At 44.5% G+C, this 20,314-nt stretch overlaps 1 protein-coding gene across 2 annotated transcripts in view; it reads left to right on the top strand.

The window, feature by feature from the left end:
* Positions 1-516: 516 nt before the first annotated feature.
* TMEM14C (transmembrane protein 14C) overlaps positions 517-20,314 on the top strand; it is a 54,824-nt gene continuing 35,026 nt past the window's right edge. The window contains exons 1-2 of one of the 2 annotated variants that reach the window (XM_069217009.1): positions 517-652; positions 15,446-15,522. In XM_069217009.1, the coding sequence (XP_069073110.1) occupies positions 15,447-15,522 (76 nt within the window). In that variant the 5' untranslated portion in view covers positions 517-652; position 15,446. Of the gene's footprint in view, positions 701-15,445; positions 15,523-20,314 lie in introns of both variants that reach the window. The other variant, XM_069217001.1, reaches the window with a different exon arrangement.

The raw sequence follows: 20,314 nt of genomic DNA, 5'->3' as shown, positions 1-20,314 counted from the left end.
TCTACGTTATTATACTATGTTCCTTGAGGTTTAATTATGTAATGGTTCCATTTCTCCCTCTGAAACAAGTGATACCTTCTAGTGTTGGCCTTACTCGATTCTGTTTTTTTAACTGTCACTACAAATTATGTAATGCTCCTTGACTCTTTGGGTCTTCCGCCAAGGTACTTATTAGCCTTTATAAACATTTTACATTGTTGCGCTCTGCGGATCTCCAGCATATACAATGTAACACGTACAACGACAGCCAACTAGCAAAAAAAATCGCCATGCCAATATTGGAGTTGGGCAAGTATGTGCAGCGGCCAGGCATTCACATAGAATTCGCAGCGCTGTTCTTCTGTAATAAACATATTGCCTGACTCGAAGATGGCTGTAACGCTGACTGACAATATATGCGCAGGAAACGCCCAGTGTACCTTTTTAGATGACCTCTGACGAAGTGAGTATGCGCGCTCTCGTTTTCCTGATTCGGTGACGCCTCTGATCCCGCCTCTTTGTGGCGGACATCATGTTACCCCCCCCCCCCCCGAGGCCCCGCCCCGCCCCGCAAACAGTCTAAACACCCCCCCCATAGGATCGATTCGCGTGGGGACACACAGTGACTTTGGAGCAGGACGACTGAGGTTACTGTTACGGGTGCTGCTTCCAGGTGAGCGTGGACTTTCCATCTAGTACGCGTGCCCAAGATCACTTACAGGTAAGGGAACATGCGCTATAAGGTGCCTCCTTTTTTGTACAAAAGCCATGCAGGAGTCTACCGGTGAACCACGCGCCGGGAAGCACCACCCCACATGCTGCGATTTTTTTGGGTCATGCACAGTATGAGTCGCGGAGTCAGCTAGTGCACGTCACCTGCAGCACTCCACTTGGGAAATGAAATAATACATGGTTTCTTGCGTGTTCCGGACGTTAGTGAGCATGCTTCCTCGGGTGTTCCGTGCTGCAGGGTTTCGGGCGTCGTCACACCTAAGCACTACAGAATGCCCCCCAGGAGCTGGATGTGTGCACACAAAACAGACTCCACGGGAGGGAAAGGCATGGCAGGAGCTTCTGACATGTGTTATAACATCACTGGTGCTAGGCCCATTTAGATGCTCTTTGTGGGCTCGCTAGCTGCTTATTATGAAACTGTTGGCAGCCTTCCTAAAAGTGTGTAAGCACACGTTTGTTTGTCGCTTGGTATTAGGGTAAATATCGCAGGAAACCCCTGTGCCCCTCTGAAGGGCTGCGCCCTGGGCGTGGGCCCAGCCTGCCCATGCTAAAGGCCGACCCTGACGTTGTTCTTGTCAGTGCCTGCCAGGGGATCTGTTAATCTTCAAAGGTTGTCTGCTTTGGTGCAGTGCGGCTTATGTGTGTGGTGATAGCCTAATGGCTAGTTTGGGTCACGGTTACCATTAGAGGCGTAAACATAGCCTTAACTTGTCTACTTCAGACTGTTAACATAGAGCCTGGCAATTGTTTTGGTTTACTGTTATGTTCATAATCTGCTCCTCGTATGCGTTTTATTTACAGACCTCATGATTAAATGGACATGTGTGTCCATTTAGTATTTGACATCCCCCAAAAAACCACTTCCGAAAACTTGGGCTTTTACAACCAAATCTTCTAAATTCGAGAAGGCACCCCATCAGCTTAGCGTATATCCACTGAGACACCGAAGCATTGCGAAGAATGTAGCTTTTTTTCTTCCGTAATGTTGCTATTGAACTCCTAGAGGTATACTAACTTTTTGACGGAGTAACACTTGGCTGTCAGCCAGATTGTTTCCTTAGTGAGTGTTGAGAAAAAAATAAAACCAAACCAGCGAAGAAAAATTCTTTCAATGAATGTCGTCATTTAGTAGCTCCAGTGTAAGTATAGCAAGGTTCAAATAATAGCACGTAAATTTAAGTGACTGCGATTGCCAGGCGCTTGCACAAGTATGCAGTATTTGTATCAAGATCACAGTGCCGGTAATGGTGGGAGTGGGCCATATCCCAAGTCAGGAGTACCTATCCTCCAGCTACCCCTCGGGATGCCTTTGCCTGTATGGAACATGAGGAGTTCGCATTTACGGGCGAACGTTGCCAGAGATAGATTATAAACTAACATAAAACAACAAATTCCCTTTTCTAGCAATCAGAAGGGTGCCAGCCAGTCGTTCGTTGTGTCCTTTGAGACTTGGCGCACGATGTACAGGGCGACTACTTGTTTATGCTAGTCGACTCCCGGGAACCTCGGCTTGTTTTAGCCAAACGTGTCATTTTAAATCCTCTGATACGGTCTCTGTGATAGCAGCAGTATTCGCATTGCTAGCTTGACATGATGTACTGCTTACTATCTCAGTCTTTTAGCAGCATACGCGTGTCTTAGTACCTTTCTATTATATTCGTTTCCAATGTATGGTATGGTATTTTCCCGATCCCTTTCTGCAGATCGGAATTGTGGGTTTAAACCGCATTTGAGGTTTTCAACTACTGCCTAATCTTCGCGCACCAGTGTAAGACGCATTGCCTGCCCTACTTAAAAGCAGAAATGGCTCACTGGCTCTTTCAGGAAGGTGGCCTAAAAGCCGTATCTCTGTAGTTGAAGCATCATGTCCAAATCCTGGATCAAGCCATTTTGCTAACCTTTAGAATATGAATGTCACGAGGGGAAATATAGGGAGTGGGCACCGCCACAGGTCTTAGGCAGAGGGAGAATAGCTTTTTGAGAGATCACATTTCAATCTGCCCCAAAGTACTCCTATTCTAAGGCCTTTTGTACAACGCTGGCCTGGGTTTACTGACAGTATAGCGTCCTTGAGACCTCTTCTTTACTAGGCCAGGTTGTGGTCTACCACTGATTTAGTCTCATATAGGAATGGCTTATTTGAGATCCTGAATATTGACAAATCCCATTCTATCCCCTGTCCTGGACATATAAAACGTGGCTGGGATTTTTACATCTAAGTGATTACTGAAGTGAGTGCTTACACCCTTACCCATCAATGGGGCATCGAGGAACATTAAAGGAGGAAGTTTTACTGATGATTTTGACTCGGAAGTGCACTCCATCTTTTGAAACATTTAAGACAAAAATTACAAAGAAAGGGAGCACACTGCCTGCACTCCAGCAACAAAGTCCAATGCATCATGGTAAATGCAGTTGAATTCGTAGTCCTAGTAATAGTCTTTTACCTCCGTATGCGCAGCAAGTGCTGGGTTTAGCCCGTCACCAGCAGGGAGCAGCATGGCCTAGGGACCTGCTTGAAATGCCGCCAAATGTCCTCTCAGGTTTATGTACCACTCCTGGCGCATTGGTGCCTCCCAAGGCTCGTCAGCCGTGGCTCAAGGGAGCCGTCTTAAAGACAAAATTACAAAGCAAGGGAGCACACTGCTTACATTCCTGCAACAAAGTCCAACTCCAATGCTGGTGAGCATTGGGAGGCACCTGTGCGCCATGAGTGGTACTTAAACTCGAGAAGACATTTGGCGGCATTTCAAGCAAGCCCCTATACCATGCTGCTCCTTGCTGATGACTGGCTGAACCCAGAAACACGTATACAGGGATATACAGCACTTGCTTCACCTACGGAGGTGAAAGATTTTATTACTCTTTGAATGGACTACGAATTCCACCATGATGCATTGGGGGTCATACTTTGTTGCTGGAGTGTAGGCAGGGTGCTCCCTTTCTTTGAAACCATCTTTTGAATCCTATCTGGATGTAAGAAAGCCACCATTAGCCAAAACTATTTACGTTAGTTTCAGATTTGCTAATTTATTCACCAATAGTTTTACACTTAGGTGGAGGGTTCACAATGCAGATGACACATCCTGCAAAATTTGCACCAGTGTGATTGAAGACGCATAATATAGTATTTTTCTTTCCAGTGTATAAACTACCAATATCAAAATGGATGAAACAGTTATGTGTGAGCTTGGGCATGGAACACTACTTTATGGCATCTCGGGTGTTCCAATCAGACACAAGTGCCTTCATAGTCTTTAGTGTGAACACATTTTTACTTGCTGCTTAGTTTATTAGGAAGAGACAGCAACATTTACGGTGAGTACAAACACTAATTGCTAGTGTTTTATTGTATTGAATTGTTTGTTATTGTTTTATCGATTTGTACCTCCCTGTCGTTTTGTATTTCTGAGTTTTATGGGGCCTTTTCCCTGAGCCAACTGCTATTCTGAGCACAAAGGTTGCCCAAAGTTGAACTATGGGCAGGGCCGCTGAAATTATGCAACTCTGAGGCTACAGCATTTTCCACATCATTTTGGATTTGAAGCAGTTGCCACATAATCCACAATCATCTGCATAATTCCAGTTTTTCGTAATGCAAAAATAGTTTCCAGCTCAACAATGCCAAAGTTCCTGAATGAATAATAGCATGTGGTGCTACACAGTGGCAGACCATTTATAAAGGTTAACTGGTCACTTTTCTGTTACTGGGTATTACAAACTGGGGTTAAACTGGTCCAAATGAAGTGAAGCTTTTGTTCAGGTGGAATCAATGTAATTTAAAACCACAAAATAGCGAAATAATACTGCAGCAAAATGTGTCACATTATTTCATATAATAATAATTTCCCTTTTATTGCCTCATAATTTGGTCATCCAATGCTGCATAGTTACATTTGTCCGACTAAAGGGTACAAAAGTTAAAGTAGTGTTCCCCAGGTGCATCTTGTGAGAAATTGGGTTGTTGGTTGAGGGGGATGTGAGCCCTTTCCAAGCAACGGCCACAATCCTTGTCCAGGTGAACCACAAAAAGTCACAAAATTAACCAGTGCTTAAATCTTGGGTAGCTTGGTACAAGAGCAGTCAGGCGTAACTTAGAGGCAATGTGTAAAGAATGTGTGCAGCACTTAAACAGTAATACAGTGAAAAAGCAACACAATAAAAATCCCAAACCAAAAAATAGAGTACGATTTAATAAATAATTTGACCCTCAAAACAACAAAAATACAATCAGTAGAACGGGAGCTATGAACTTATAAAGTTTTTAGTAAAATCTAGCACATAGAAGACCAAAGCACCAACCGTGGATATCTACTCTAGCGAGACCATTTTGGCCGATCACAATGGAGTGTGGTTCCGAGATACAAAAAGAATTGGGCCCGGTCACCACTTAGCTTCGGAGTTAAAATAATTTTTGAAGAAAAATGTCTGAAAAGGTAAAGTTCAGTACGGCAAGACTGCTGTTGCCGTTAGGGAGCTGCTTGATTAATTTGTGGTGAAGAATTCTATGTTCAGACTTGGTCTCTTTTACCTGAAGTTAAATATCCCCAGCAGGATGAAGCTTTAGGCTGTATCCGATAAGGGCTCCAGGACGCCAGAAACTCTTCCAGAGAGAAGAATGTAGCTAGAGCTACCGCAAAGTCAGGCCGACAGGTGATGTACCATTGGCAGATCGGCGAGCAGATAGGTCCCGGGTCTCCTCTTGTTTTTCAGAGCACTTCATGGTAGAACATTTTTCAAGTCCCGCATATTTGATTTGGGCTGTCTGGGCATCTTTAGCACCACTTCCAAGGGCATAGAACTGGAGGGACACCACTTGGCGAGTTAGTCCTCACCCAAGCTGGGTCTTGGTATGGGTTCAAAATGGTTGGAGCCTTTTCTGTCCCTGAGGCTCATGTCAGGAGGCCAGCCAACTAGCCTTTGGAGTCACCCTGGAACTCCTGAGTTCACACAAGTGTAGGTCTCAACCAGCAGGGCAGTCTTTCAAGGGGACATGACAGACTTCAGGCAACAAAACAGTCCTCTTGTAGTAGCAGGGCAGTCCTCAGAAGTACACAGCAGGCTACAGACAAGACGGCAATCTTTGAGAGTCCTTTCGCAGGTCCAGACGTAAATTGAAGAGTGAGTGTGAGGTTCCTGTTTTCATAGCTGATGCCAGCTTTGTAGGCTTCTCTCTACAGAAGTCTCTTGAAGTTCCTGCATCCCTGCCCCGGTCTCAGGATGTCTGGAGCCTAGTGTGAAGTTCTTTCTGAGTGTGCTGAGGCAGTGTCTTAAAAGTGCAAGTGGGGCTGTGCAGAGCTCTCCCTATCCTGCCAGAGGGCCCGTTCTGCCACCACCTCCTATTTCCCCCTATTGTGCGGTTGTCTGGAAGGAATACACAGAGGCCAACTGCCACTAATACCTAGTCATGTGACCCAGAGAAATATTTAGACAACTACAATTATTTAAATACAAATGATCACACAGGGTAATTTCCCAGTGTAGAATGAACTACACAAAGTTCTGCCTATCCAAGTGGTGTCTGCGTTTTGACACTTTAGAAGACACCAGGGTCTCATCAGGACATATAATATCCTGGGGGACTGATTATGGAGGTGAGAATAATGTAAATATGAAAAATTGTAATTGACCTAAAAAAGTAACTGAATTACGGGGGTACATACTTGTTGCAAAAATAAATTGGTCCGAGGACCATGTAATCTCAGTCTGCTTATGGCAGCTGCTCTAGAGGGGTCCCAGGATGTAACCTATAGGGGAAGGGCTGCATTGTGAGAAAGGAAGGCAGTAACCAATGCTGATGTGGTTCTGTCAAAGGTATATGTGGCTTACCCATGTATAGTAAACACCACCAAGGCCACCAATGTGGCTGTCTAAATATTTTTTTTACCTATAAACCAGTCATTTTCACAATATTTAACGCTTGTCTTATGTTTTTGGTTCGCTTCACTTGGGGTGCAGTTACCACTATCTCACTCTTCACTATTTGTGGTGCTCAGAGTCCCAATGCTAACAAAAATTAATTCAGAAAAATAAGATAGTAAAGGTAAAAAAGTTTGGGGAAAGACCACCCTAAGGCTGGCAGGTCTAACACACCTTAAACAAAACTTATTTAAATGCCTATGATTCTTAAAGTAGGTTGCAATGGTAGCTTGCAATGCTTTAATTTAAAGTGCAATATGGATAAAACCCCCAATTTGCTAATTTCTGCTAGGAAAACACTACAAATACCAAATGTTCAGTCTAGAGATCACATTTTATGTAAATAAAATATAGATGGTCTCAGCTCAACGGCTAGACCATGCTAGATATTATTTAACATTGCGTGCCCAATGCTCTGCTGCAATGTTTAGCAAAAGGCTGTTCAAATTGCTGACTGGTCTCATGATACACTGGAAAAATATACTGTTCATTAAACGCATAGAGCACTAATTATGGAGTACAACTAGGGAAACAGTACCCATGCCTTTTTGGGGGGGGGGGGGCAGTCTTTTTAGGTAGTGGGAATGGTCTATGGCCAAATGGGAAGAATCAGAATGGTGCTTAATGGAGTGAATCGTGTAGAGTTTACTCTTTCCCCTAGTCTCAGTCTTGGTAGCCCACAATGTGCAGACAGTATGGCCTGACTCCAACCCAGCTGATGGGATATTTGTACACAGTGAGCTCCCGCTAAGTCATAGCAGCAGCACCACCACTCAAACGGAGGTGTGCTGAGGATCAGAGCTTGCAGTCAATAGAGGGCTGTCCAGTTGAGTCTTCCTCAGTCCCAGACTCAAAACCATACTCCCAAACAAGCAAGTGCCCACCCTAGGTCAGTGGAGAAGTGTGGCTCAATGGTTAGAGCGGCAGACCCTGATGCAGAAATCTGGCCCAGGACCAGGGTTCAATTCCCGCCTCAGCGGGTCTTGGGCTCAATTTCCTCAGACCTGATAATTCTCGCATCGGTGCCTAATCTAATTCATGGGTCCCCCTCTGTAACTCTGGGCAATAGCTTGCTTAATCTCCACAACGGCCCCAACAGCGCTGGGATGCCTGGCTTTACCTTGGAGGTTGTCCAGGAGTGGGCACCTCACAGGGAAAAGCCAGGAGGGGTTCCACAGCGGTATGCGTACAGCGCCTTGAGACCTTAACGGGTGAGTAGTGCGCTATATAAGTATGAAGTTTACAGTTTACAGTTTAGGTCACAACAGTGACGCTCCTCCTCTTGAGCTCGATTTTGCTCAGTACGTTCTCTTTCTTTAATGTTGAACCACATTAGTCTCTGTAATCTATTTCCACAGTGAATCTTTCTTCTGACAGGGGTCTTTTGCTCTGAACACTATGGGAACAATGAATTTTGTTTCCCACCACACCACTTACCACATAAACAATAGTATGAGGGCCACTGGTTCAAGTGTGACAGAGAAATGGGATGAGAGAAAACAGAGACGCAGGACTCCAACAGTCTCACTAATCACTTCTGTTAGGATTTATTTTTCTGTTTAGTGGATATCTACAAACCAGAAAGATATCTTCAATAACATGGCATTAAAAGTTCTATGCATAACTTGTAATGGTGAATGAATAAATAAATAACATACCTCTGTGTAACAATCTCTGCACTTGGAACGGAGACGCCTGATTTCTCAAGTTGCATAAAACGAAACACACGGCGAATGAGTATCCAACACATATACTGGTGCTTCTCCTGTAGCTTCAATAACTACCTCCAGCTTAGTCAGTAAATCTCTTACAGAAGATACTTGAGTAGAACTGCAGAATTACCAACAATTGTAATAGTCTCCATTCTATTTAATCCCTGTACTTTTAGTAATTTTTTTTACTCTACCTATCTCTATCTCTACCTACCTTTACCACTACCTACTTCTATCTACACCTATTTCACCTATACCTACCTCTATCTACACATAACTCTACCTACATATACCCCTACCTCTAAGTACACCTACCTCTATCTCTATTTCTACCTAACTTTACTCACCACCTACCTTTATTAACACTTACACCTACCTCTACTTACATATACACCAACCTCTAGCTACACTCACCTGAACCTACCTCTATCTTCACCTACACTACCTATACCTACCTTTGCATAGACCTAGCTTTACCTAAATTTAGCTTTACGTACTTATACACCTACCTCTATCTTTCTCTATTTTTACCTACCTCTACTATTACCTACTTTATGTACCCCAGCCTCTATATACACCTATCTCTTCGTTGATCTACATCTACTTTACATACACCTTCTTTGCATCCTTCTTTAAAGCACATACATTTAAAATAAATTACAAGCACTGCCCTTTAAAACAAAATAAATATTAACTAAAGTGCTACAGTTCCTCTCCCTTACTACAGCTTCAAGTCTTATGTTAAGGTATTTTATTTTTTATTTTCCCTCCTACATCGTAGGACCTAGCTGATAACTACAATTTGTATTCCACCTAATAAAGCAAACCATCACAAAAGTAAAAAAAGAAAAGATATATGTCATAACAGCCAAAAAAACAACTTATTTGCAAAAAAAATACTTTACGGGTTCCTGTTGAATTAACAGAATAGGTTTATGAGCACAAACAATGTTTTTTTATATAACCAAAATAGGTGCTTAAGTAAAGCGCTCCAAAACCTTCAGGTTTAATTTGCGCTACATATAAATTTGTTGTTTAATTTTAATTGGGCACTTGTGTTCAGTTACTATTACATACATATGCCATTAGTTAGCAACTGTAAATTATTTTTTGAAATCGATCGGTAAGGCTTTACCATGGTTGCATTTTATGCTTCACTTAACGGCATTATAAACACAGTTTACTTTTTTATACTCAAACTTAAATAAATTATATGCTTAGAAACACCTCCGGTACTAATAAACTTTTTAATTGGAGGGCACAGCATTCTGTCTGTGGGCTTTTAATCACGCCCATCACTTATCACGCGTTTGTGTGTTTGCCTTTCAATAATCCTTAATCATCATTGGTAACTGTTTTGTTTGTCCCTCCTTGGGCAGTTTGGTTACCGCCTTGGACATCAACCCTGTTACATGGATAATTGCATGTTTGCCGATCTGTTTGACTGAGAGAACTTCTTTTTCTTTTTGTCTCTCTCCTTCGCACTCATGGCGGCCGTGGCACTTTGAATCAGCTCGCTTACGTCAACTGTTTTACTTTTCATTTTCAATTTACGTGGCAAGAAAAGTCCAGTTAGGAATTTACCATTTTAACAGCTCTAGCACAAGCAAATGCGAGACCCATTGCATTGCAAATGCTAGTTTCATATGGAGCCGTTTCCATGTTGAAGTTGGCCAGCTGCCGGGGCAGCCACTGTTGGAAAGGATCCTTGTCAAGCCATAGTGATGCAGTACCCAAGAAGGCCACTGCCAAAGCAATAAACACAAACCGCTGTGCATCACCAGGAACAACTTCGCTATAAACACCCAGCAGGATGTGTTGAGGGGTTAATTCAATATGAATACCCAAGCGAGAGTCAAGAATTCAGAAATCCTTGTCCACAATGAAACTAGGTTCAGACAGCTGCTGAACATGTGCATGGCGTCCGCCTCTGGAAACTGGCAGCAGGGTCATGTAATAGCAGTCGTCCCTCCCCAGCTGCTGATTTTACGGGGTGTTTAATACAAATCATAGATTGTCTTGTATTGTTGTGCCTGTAAATTAGCAAAAAGGAATGTAGTGCGGGCCAACTCTAATGATTCAAGAACAGCACAATCTGTCGCCCCCAGCCTATTCTGCCATTTTTCCAATTGTCTTTCAGGATCGTCTGGGGGAAGAGTGTTATAAATCACTATGCAGTTGGTGAATGGAGGAAGGCTGATTCCGCACCAGCCGATCAAGCAGCGCTGTCTTCTGAAAACACCGAGCATCATCCCCTTTGCGGGTTAGAAAATCCCGGATTTGTAAATACTTAAAAAAAAAAAAAAAAAAAAGTAGTTCAAATCTACCCTGCAGTTCTTCAGATAAGATTAACCGCTCCTGCCCAGAAATTCGCCCAACCTCTTTATTCCACATAGATCCCAGTCAGACACCCGAGAGCCTCTGAAGATTTGTTTGCAAAGGAGTGTAATGATAACGACCCAAACCTAGTTTTATGTGGAGCGAAAGCCAAATACCATGTCTGAATATCTGTATTCTTAAAGTAGATGGGTTCAAGGAGAACTTTCTGCAGCCTCTTTTCCCAGCAAAACCTCATATATAGATGGATTTCCACCCACCGTATCATCAACCTCCCCCACCACTCCGTCTCTAAAGAGTGGACTTGTACCGGAGAGCAGCAGCCCAGAAATAAAGTTTAAAATCCAGCACTTCTCAGCCACTTCTATCCCTGGGTAAAGTTAGGTATTTAAGCGCTGTAAGGAAATGCCTCCTTGGCATGGTTACCCCCTGACTTTTTTGCCTTTGCTGATGCTATGTTTTGAATTGAAAGTGTGCTGAGGCCTGCTAACCAGGCCCCAGCACCAGTGTTCTTTCCCTAACCTGTACTTTTGATTCCACAATTGGCACACCCTGGCATCCAGATAAGTCCCTTGTAACTGGTACCTCTGGTACCAAGGGCCCTGATGCCAGGGAAGGTCTCTAAGGGCTGCAGCATGTATTATGCCACCCTAGAGACCCCTCACCCAGCACAGACACACTGCTTACCAGCTTGTGTGTGCTAGTGAGAACAAAATGAGTAAGTCGACATGGCACTCCCCTCAGGGTGCCATGCCAGCCTCTCACTGCCTATGCAGTATAGGTAAGACACCCCTCTAGCAGGCCTTACAGCCCTAAGGCAGGGTGAAATATACCATAGGTGAGGGTACCAGTGCATGAGCACTGTTCCCCTACAGTGTCTAAGCAAAACCTTAGACATTGTAAGTGCAGGGTAGCCATAAGAGTATATGGTCTGAGAGTCTGTTTTACACGAACTCCACAGCACCATAATGGCTACACTGAAAACTGGGAAGTTTGGTATCAAACTTCTCAGCACAATAAATGCACACTGATGCCAGTGTACATTTTATTGTAAAATACACCACAGAGGGCACCTTAGAGGTGCCCCCTGAAACGTAACCGACTATCTGTGTAGGCTGACTGGTTCCAGCAGCCTGCCACACTAGAGACATGTTGCTGGCCCCATGGGGAGAGTGCCTTTGTCACTCTGAGGCCAGTAACAAAGCCTGCACTGGGTGGAGATGCTAACACCTCCTCCAGGCAGGAGCTGTAACACCTGGCGGGGAGCCTCAAAGGCTCACCCCTTTGTCACAGCACCGCAGGACACTCCAGCTAGTGGAGTTGCCCGCCCCCTCCGGCCCCGGCCCCCACTTTTGGCGGCAAGGCCGGAGAAAATAATGAGAATAACAAGGAGGAGTCACTGGCCAGTCAGGACAGCCCCTAAGGTGTCCTGAGCTGAGGTGACTCTTAACTTTTAGAAATCCTCCATCTTGCAGATGGAGGATTCCCCCAATAGGATTAGGGATGGCACCCCCTCCCCTTGGGAGGAGGCACAAAGAGGGTGTACCCACCCTCAGGGCTAGTAGCCATTGGCTACTAACCCCCCAGACCTAAACACACCCTTAAATTTAGTATTTAAGGGCTCTCCCTGAACCTAGAAACTAGATTCCTGCAACAACAAGAAGGACTGCCTAGCTGAAAACCCCTGCAGAGGAAGACCAGAAGACAACAACTGCCTTGGCTCCAGAAACTCACCGGCCTGTCTCCTGCCTTCCAAAGAACTCTGCTCCAGCGACGCCTTCCAAAGGGACCAGCGACCTCTGAATCCTCTGAGGACTGCCCTGCTTCGACGACGACAAGAAACTCCCGAGGACAGCGGACCTGCTCCAAAAAGACTGCAACTTTATCCAAAGGAGCAGCTTTAAAGAACCCTGCAATCTCCCCGCAAGAAGCGTGAGACTTGCAACACTGCACCCGGCGACCCCGACTCGGCAGGTGGAGAACCAATACCTCAGGGAGGACCCCCGGACTACTCTACGACTGTGAGTACCAAAACCTGTCCCCCCTGAGCCCCCACAGCGCCGCCTGCAGAGGGAATCCCGAGGCTTCCCCTGACCGCGACTCTCTGAAACCTAAGTCCCGATGCCTGGAAAAGACCCTGCACCCGCAGCCCCCAGGACCTGAAGGACCGGACTTTCACTGCAGAAGTGACCCCCAGGAGTCCCTCTCCCTTGCCCAAGTGGAGGTTTCCCTGAGGAAGCCCCCCCCTTGCCTGCCTGCAGCGCTGAAGAGATCCCTTGATCTCTCATTGACTTCCATTGCGAACCCGACGCTTGTTCTAACACTGCACCCGGCTGCCCCCGCGCCGCTGAGAGTGAAATTTCTGTGTGGGCTTGTGTCCCCCCCCGGTGCCCTACAAAACCCCCCTGGTCTGCCCTCCGAAGACGCGGGTACTTACCTGCTGGCAGACTGGAACCGGGGCACCCCCTTCTCTACATTGAAGCCTATGCGTTTTGGGCACCACTTTGAACTCTGCACCTGACCGGCCCTGAGCTACTGGTGTGGTAACTTTGGGGTTGCTCTGAACCCCCAACGGTGGGCTACCTTGGACCAAGAACTGAACCCTGTAAGTGTTGTACTTACCTGGTAAAACTAACAAAAACTTACCTCCCCCAGGAACTGTGAAAATTGCACTAAGTGTCCACTTTTAAAATAGCTATTTGTGAATAACTTGAAAAGTGTACATGCAATTGAAATGATTCAAAGTTCCTAATGTACTTACCTGCAATACCTTTCAAACAAGATATTACATGTTAAATTTTAACCTGTGGTTCTTAAAATAAACTAAGAAAATATATTTTTCTATACAAAACCTATTGGCTGGATTTGTCTCTGAGTGTGTGTACCTCATTTATTGTCTATGTGTATGTACAACAAATGCTTAACACTACTCCTTGGATAAGCCTACTGCTCGACCACACTACCACAAAATAGAGCATTAGTATTATCTATTTTTACCACTATTTTACCTCTAAGGGGAACCCTTGGACTCTGTGCATGCTATTCCTTACTTTGAAATAGCACATACAGAGCCAACTTCCTACAAGCGCCGTTCTTATCTTTGAAAATGCCCAAATAAACCGTATGATCATTGTTACTCTTAACTTGAAACCAACAATTTTTTAATTTGAGGGGATAGCTCGGAAGAAATACAATATTTTCAATAAGAAAATCATCTTAAAAATGTACTGCGATCCACTCTATTTAAGTGAAGTTTATCCAATTTATGCAAATCATTGTGTTCCCAGTAACGGGAGCCACATTACGCTCATCCAGCTGCCCCAACTCTGCTGTCATGGTGACTCCCAAGTACGTAGCACTTTCCACAATCCTGCCATCGTTAAACCCTCTATAGCGATTTACGGCTACCTGAGTTTTACTTTGGTTAAGCAGGTAGCCTGAGAAACTTCCAAAAGCCTGTGCATTGTCTTCTATTTGCCTTAAAGCCTCTGTGGGACATGGTGTCACCACTGCAACACCGTCTGCATAAGCAAGTACTTTAGTGTCCCACCCCATAAAAGTATAGATGAAATTGAGATTTTGCTCCAGTTTCAAAATAAGGGGATTGATATAAAGTACAAATAATAAAGGGGAGGAGGGGCACCCCTGTCTGGTGCCACGTTGGAATTTGATTTATGCCTGAATGTACCCCCCAGGAATAGTCTATTAGTCGGTCACACTGCTTTAATTAAACCTGGCCTGATTCTATAATGGCCCAAAACTAGCCACAGAGTCCCAGAAAACCACATCAAAAGACTTTTCTGAGTCAGCATTATCAAAGTCACAGGGCTCCCAGAGACCGCAGCGCCATCAAAAAGCGCTATAACATGGCAGGTGTGGTCTGTAGTGCCCCTCCCGGAGATAAACCTGTGTTGCCAGAGGGAGACTAATTGGCCAATGGCCTGACTCAGACGAGAGGCTAAGATTTTAGCGTGCATTTTTGTGTTGCTACTAAGGGTTATTGGCCTATATGACCCTGGGTCTTGCGGGGTTTACCATTTTTTGGGAGAACACTATAATGTTAGCTCACGACCATGTATGTGGAGCAAGCTGACCCTTCTGAATCTGCTCAAATACAGAGAGCAGGTCCTGTTGTAAACACAAAAAAACAAACTTGATAAAACTCCAGCCGGATCTTATCCCCGCCATGTGTATTAACTTCATGAAGGACTGTTTACTATGTAATAGAATCTGGGGGTCATGGAATTTCGGGCTTTTTTATCTTGAAACTGACCTTGCCATTTGGAACTGTATTGCCTGGCCTTGACGCGGCAGGGTAGTTGTCTAAATATACAACTACTGCTTACTGGAAGAAAATGTCTATGATTCCCTAACAACAATACTCGGATATTGTGTTGAAAATCTTATATGGCTTCTGCCCTTCTAGGTCACTGGAGTGGTGGGGCACGGTCTCTGGGCTATGTGGTGCTGCTTTAGAGATTTCAGAAACAGTTTACAATCTTGCCCCAAGTTGTCAGGCTTCAAAGCGGAACGTAGAGTTTTGTTCAGCAATTATAATTGAAACAAAATCATATTCGGGCTGAATTTTAGGTGGTCATGAAATGCACCTCAGAAGTCGTTTGAGAAGCAACATTTCCCCACAAATTGTGTCTTACAATGCTGGAAATTATCACGTCTTAACAGTCACTCCTACTGACTTGCAGCAATTATTGAAAGCGCAGCACATATGTTTAATAAAACTCGTAATTGTTTTTTATTTTAAGGATGGGCCTCGATTGGATTGGATTTGGTTATGCAGCATTGGTGGCTTCCGGGGGAGTAGTTGGTTATGCAAAAGCAGGTAAGTAACTGATGGACGTTAATTTCCATTGATTATGTCAAATGAATGTGAGGTGCATGTTGGACGTCACAGTCATGCATTTGAGGATAGGATGCTCGTGCTGGTCTTAAGTTAGCCATGAAAAGTCCTATCCTGACATTAAACAGTGTATCCTAGGGCCTCTAGGGGGTCATTTTTCACTATTCAAAATTGTGTTCTGTTGATAACATGGAGCACGTTGTGTTAAAGATGGTTGGTAACTTATCAGTGATCGACTAAACTTCATTTTTTAAAACAAATGTCAAACTGTATTTATTTAAACTTGTTTTGAAGGCACTGGCCTTTTGTGATCTTTGTAGGTACAAGATTTATTTAGCAGAAAACTAGTCCTAAAGCAAGGGAGCACCGTACATAATGGATTTTTACAGAAGGCAATGCTTCCAGAGGGGAAGAATGGATTGGGTCAGGAGTACATCATTATGTACATGGTTTTAGAGAGTGGTTGAGTAAGACCTGGGGAGGACTGGATAACGAGCAGTTGTGAAGTTGGTAAATTTCGTAGGTGAATGCTTTACGTTTGTCTTGCCTTGAGGCTGCTTTGTTATGCCTTGCAGACTGACCCTGTTAAGTGGATTATTTCACGATTGGCCAGATACCTTGATGGGGCGCACTTTTTTTTTTTTTTTTGCCTTACTACTTTGCACTGCATGGTCATGTGTTTATTTCTCTTGATTGTTTGGGGCATGCTCTCTTTCTTTGTGGTGTCTATGCACAAAGGCTGAAAGCTGAAGGGGTGTTCCTTTTTAATTTATTATATACATTTTTAAAGAGGTTCATATGATCCACACTCGATCGGAGGAGCGCTGAAATTTCATATAGCTCAAACTCTGTTGGAAGAGCGCTTTACATGACTACATGAAGTTTCATATAGCGCGACCTCAATCAGAGGGGCGCTTTACATGAGTTCCACTTTACAAGTTTAGCAGTTGAAAAATATACATACTGGAACATTTAAAACCGATACAAACACACAAATCCTTAAAGCAGCTCTCCTGGCACAGCGGGAAAGCCGATGCTACAATATTCACTGCACTCAGGGAAACTGGCCTCATAATGCTTTGTGGGGCATTTCTTTTTCAAAACCTTTTGCCCATAACTCGACATGTGACAATAGGACCACCACCAAACTGCTCAGCACAACGTTCTCTTTCTGTCTAGGTCATCTCTGGGTCCCCACCCAGGTTGAAGGGACCCCCAAATAGGAACCTCTCCCACCATTCAATGTCTTTTTAAGTACTCTCATGGCTGGAACATTTGTTTTACTGCTGGAAATAGTTTGTTTTAAGGGCCTTGTTTGTAATAGTATTGCAGTAGGCCAGCTAGGCCTGAAAATGTGTAAGGTACTATGCCCTCTAGGGTCTAGATATATGGATATATAGCATTACTTTCTGCATTTCTGTTTTCATGTTGTTATGCCCTCTGAGGGCTGATTATATGGTTATACAACCATGTTTCTTACAAATGCTATTTTTATTATGGGGTTTCTAGGGGCTGTTCTGAGCATTACAATCCAGATACTACAATATTGGCTGCGCTCGGAAAATCACCCCAAAATGCTTTGCGGGGCAATATTTTTACAAAACATTTTTGCAAATAACCCACCGGGTGGTCCTAGGATAATGGAACTACCATCAAAATGTTCAGCATGACATACTCTTTCTGCCAAGAGCATCTCTGAGTCCCCACACTAGGTTGGGCGGACCCTAAAATAGTAACCTCTCCCACCATTCAGTGTCTTATAATGCTCTCTCTTGGTTGGAACTTTTGTTTTACATCTAGGAATAGTTTGTGTTTTAAGGGGCTTGTTTGTGATAGTATTGTAGTAGGCCTGCTAGACCTGAAAATGTGTAAGGCACTATGCCCGCTAGGGGCTATACACTTGGTTACACTGCATTATTTTCTGCCATTCTGTTTCCATGTTGTTATGCCCTCTGGGCCTACCTGTATGATTACATGACCATGTTTCTTACAAATGTTATTTTTTTAGTAGTGCCTTCTAGGGGCTGTTCTGAGAATTACAGTCAAGGTCAGGTCTAGAAAAATCATAAAAATGTTACTAGAACTGCAGGTCGAGTAGCTTGAATAATCTACTCGACCTAACTGTAATGTACTGGACCTGGAAAAGGGTCTCAAATTGTGTGATCCTAGGCAAATATTGTATCTTAGTCGCCTTTTTCTTCATTCTCACATATGAGTGCACCTTCAAATATTTTTGAGTTCAGCATTTCTGCTGTATGGGAAAAAAAAAATCTATTTTGTTCGATTAAATACACTAAACGTGTGCTCCATGTATAATAAATGTAGCCCACACATAGGGTACACATGATCCATGCATGACTTGCCTCTTAGTTAACTAATAGCTTTGCCATCAGAAAAGGAGTGTTTCTCACTTTGTTTAAACACTCACTTTTAATAAATATATTACTAAAGCCTTAGGTGGTGGCACACTCTCATTTACAGACAGTAAATTTCCAGGGAATGTCCAAAAACCTTCCCACTAACTTGAAGCTTTACTGATAAAACTCCTTAGTGTATTAACAATAATCTGTGAAAATTGGGTTTCAGAAAATATTTATAATTTGCAGATCACCAAATAAAGTGTTCTGAATTTTTTCATCCTATTAAAATATATTTTTCATCACACAGAAGTACAAAAGAAAGGGTCTTTCACAGCTACTGAAATATATTTTGAAATGTTCATAAAGTTGACTTAGTTATATAAATGTTGTGTGTTAGGAAAGACCAGATACCAAAAGCATTTTACTTCACAGTTTTTAAAAAATATATATTTTATTAACATTTTGTTATTATACATTTGTATGTCAGTTCAGAGTAATCACTTGCTCTAGTTATACATGAGCACATAAGCTGGTCACAGTTGTAGCATACATTACTCGTGTTACACTGTTTGTTCTTGTGGCGCCCATAGTATTGTTTGTACATTTATCGGGTCCTGACTCTGGTGCTTTAAGTCCCTAGACCCTCTGCGCCGAGCTCACCGTTGGTCTTAAAGTATTGGTTTTATGCCATTTTTATACGTAACAAATTTATGAAGAAAAAGCCCGTTCTTATTTGCAACTTGGAGAAGGGATCATGGGAAGTGAACATCGGAAATAATGGGAGGGAAAGGGGGTGGAAGGGAGGAAAGGGAGACTAGGAGGGGATAGGAAGGGTAGCCAAACTAAACAAAAGGTCAACTTTACAGCATTGTGTGGGTGAAACTTGTGGTTAAAGTTCTTTAAGAAGCTGGCGCGCAGTGACACCCTTGTGAGGGCCATGTCCGGGGCGCACCAGTGTGTGATTGGGGCAGGAGTCTGCTCCATCCGCCTCTTCCACCCCCTTACTCCTGAGGCATTGTAGCTGGTGGCGGTTTGTGTGGCTTTTTTATCGTTTCTCCATGTGGTCCGATTGTCAGTACAGGGACCTCAGGGCATTTCCCGGGCAACTTCCCGCTCGGGACCACCCCCCCGAGGCATGCCGTCCCCCGGCCACCCCTATATCAGTGTTTGTTGTTCTCTTGGTTAGTTCGTCCCATGTCGTCACCAGTTCTTCCCAGGACGGGGCGGTAGGAACAAGACGGATGCCCTTGGCTTCCTCGGCCTTCAGGACCTGTAGTTCGGCCCTGGACCATTTTGTGACATCCCTTTTCCAATCGGTAAGCGATGGGCAGACCGGGGCCCTCCAGCCTTTTGAGATCAGCCTTTTATAGAGGGCCAGCGTTCGGTCTAGAAAACGCCCTCTTACTTTCCCCTTTAACTCAGTCGGCCTGAGTCCCAGCAAGCACAGGTCCGGGGTGGGCCTTAGCTCCACTCCGAGTAGCCGGGAGAGGGCAGCCAGTGCCTCCCTCCAGCCGATCTGGAGCACTGGGCACCCCCACACCATATGGTCAAAATCCGCTTCGCCCCCCTGGCATCTTGGGCATGTCCTGGTGGTCCCTCCGTATATTCGGAATAGTCGGTGCGGTGTGAGGTACGTTCTGTGTAGGTAATTATATTGGATGTATCGTAATCGCGTGTTACGTGAGACCACCCGGGGGTATGCTAGTACTTTGCTCCATTCTGATTCAGTCAATTCCCTCCCAATGGTGCCTCCCCATCGCTCCCTCATGGATTGTAAGGGGTCTAATACAGCGTGGGACTGGGCCCGGTAAATTTTAGCTATCAGGTGGGGTTCATCCCCCGATGTCAACAAGAGGTGCAGTACCCCGTGGACTGCGGGCTCTGCGTTTATCGTGCAACAATGATCTTTCAGGGTGTGAACCAACCTCCTGAACAGTAGGAACTGGCCCCGGGGAACACCCACCTCCGTTAGGGCAGAGAATTCCCTCAGTACCCCCCGTTAAAGAGGCCGCTCACGGTCTCGATCCCTGCTCTTGTCCATGGGCCAAGTCCGAGGCTTCCCGGGCCCAGTCCCCCAGTTCCCAGGACCAGTGCCGAAATCGGCAGAGCCGGAGAATAGGGGGGGCCCACTCCCACTCTTTTCATGCACCTCTCCCAGCATGCCAATGCAACTCTCATCATTATGTTGCTACCAGGTAGGGCTATCTTTATACCTATCATGCATGCCACAATCCATGTTGCTTCTATTGTCCCCTGAGGTGTGCACAAGTCCAGTGGTCCTCTGCACGTCATCCAACCAGATACCCATTGTAGTTGGGATGCCAAGTAATAAGCCTCAAAGTCGGGGGCACCCAGTCCTCCCATTTGAGTCGGTCTGCAGAGGGTTGTAAGTGCGGTGCGCCTACGACCATCAT

The sequence above is a fragment of the Pleurodeles waltl genome, chromosome 2_1, assembly GCF_031143425.1.
Source record: "Pleurodeles waltl isolate 20211129_DDA chromosome 2_1, aPleWal1.hap1.20221129, whole genome shotgun sequence".
In the NCBI taxonomy this organism is placed as follows: Eukaryota; Metazoa; Chordata; class Amphibia; order Caudata; family Salamandridae; genus Pleurodeles; species Pleurodeles waltl.
Note: the sequence above shows the minus strand (reverse complement) of the source record. Positions and strands in the feature narration are given on the sequence as shown.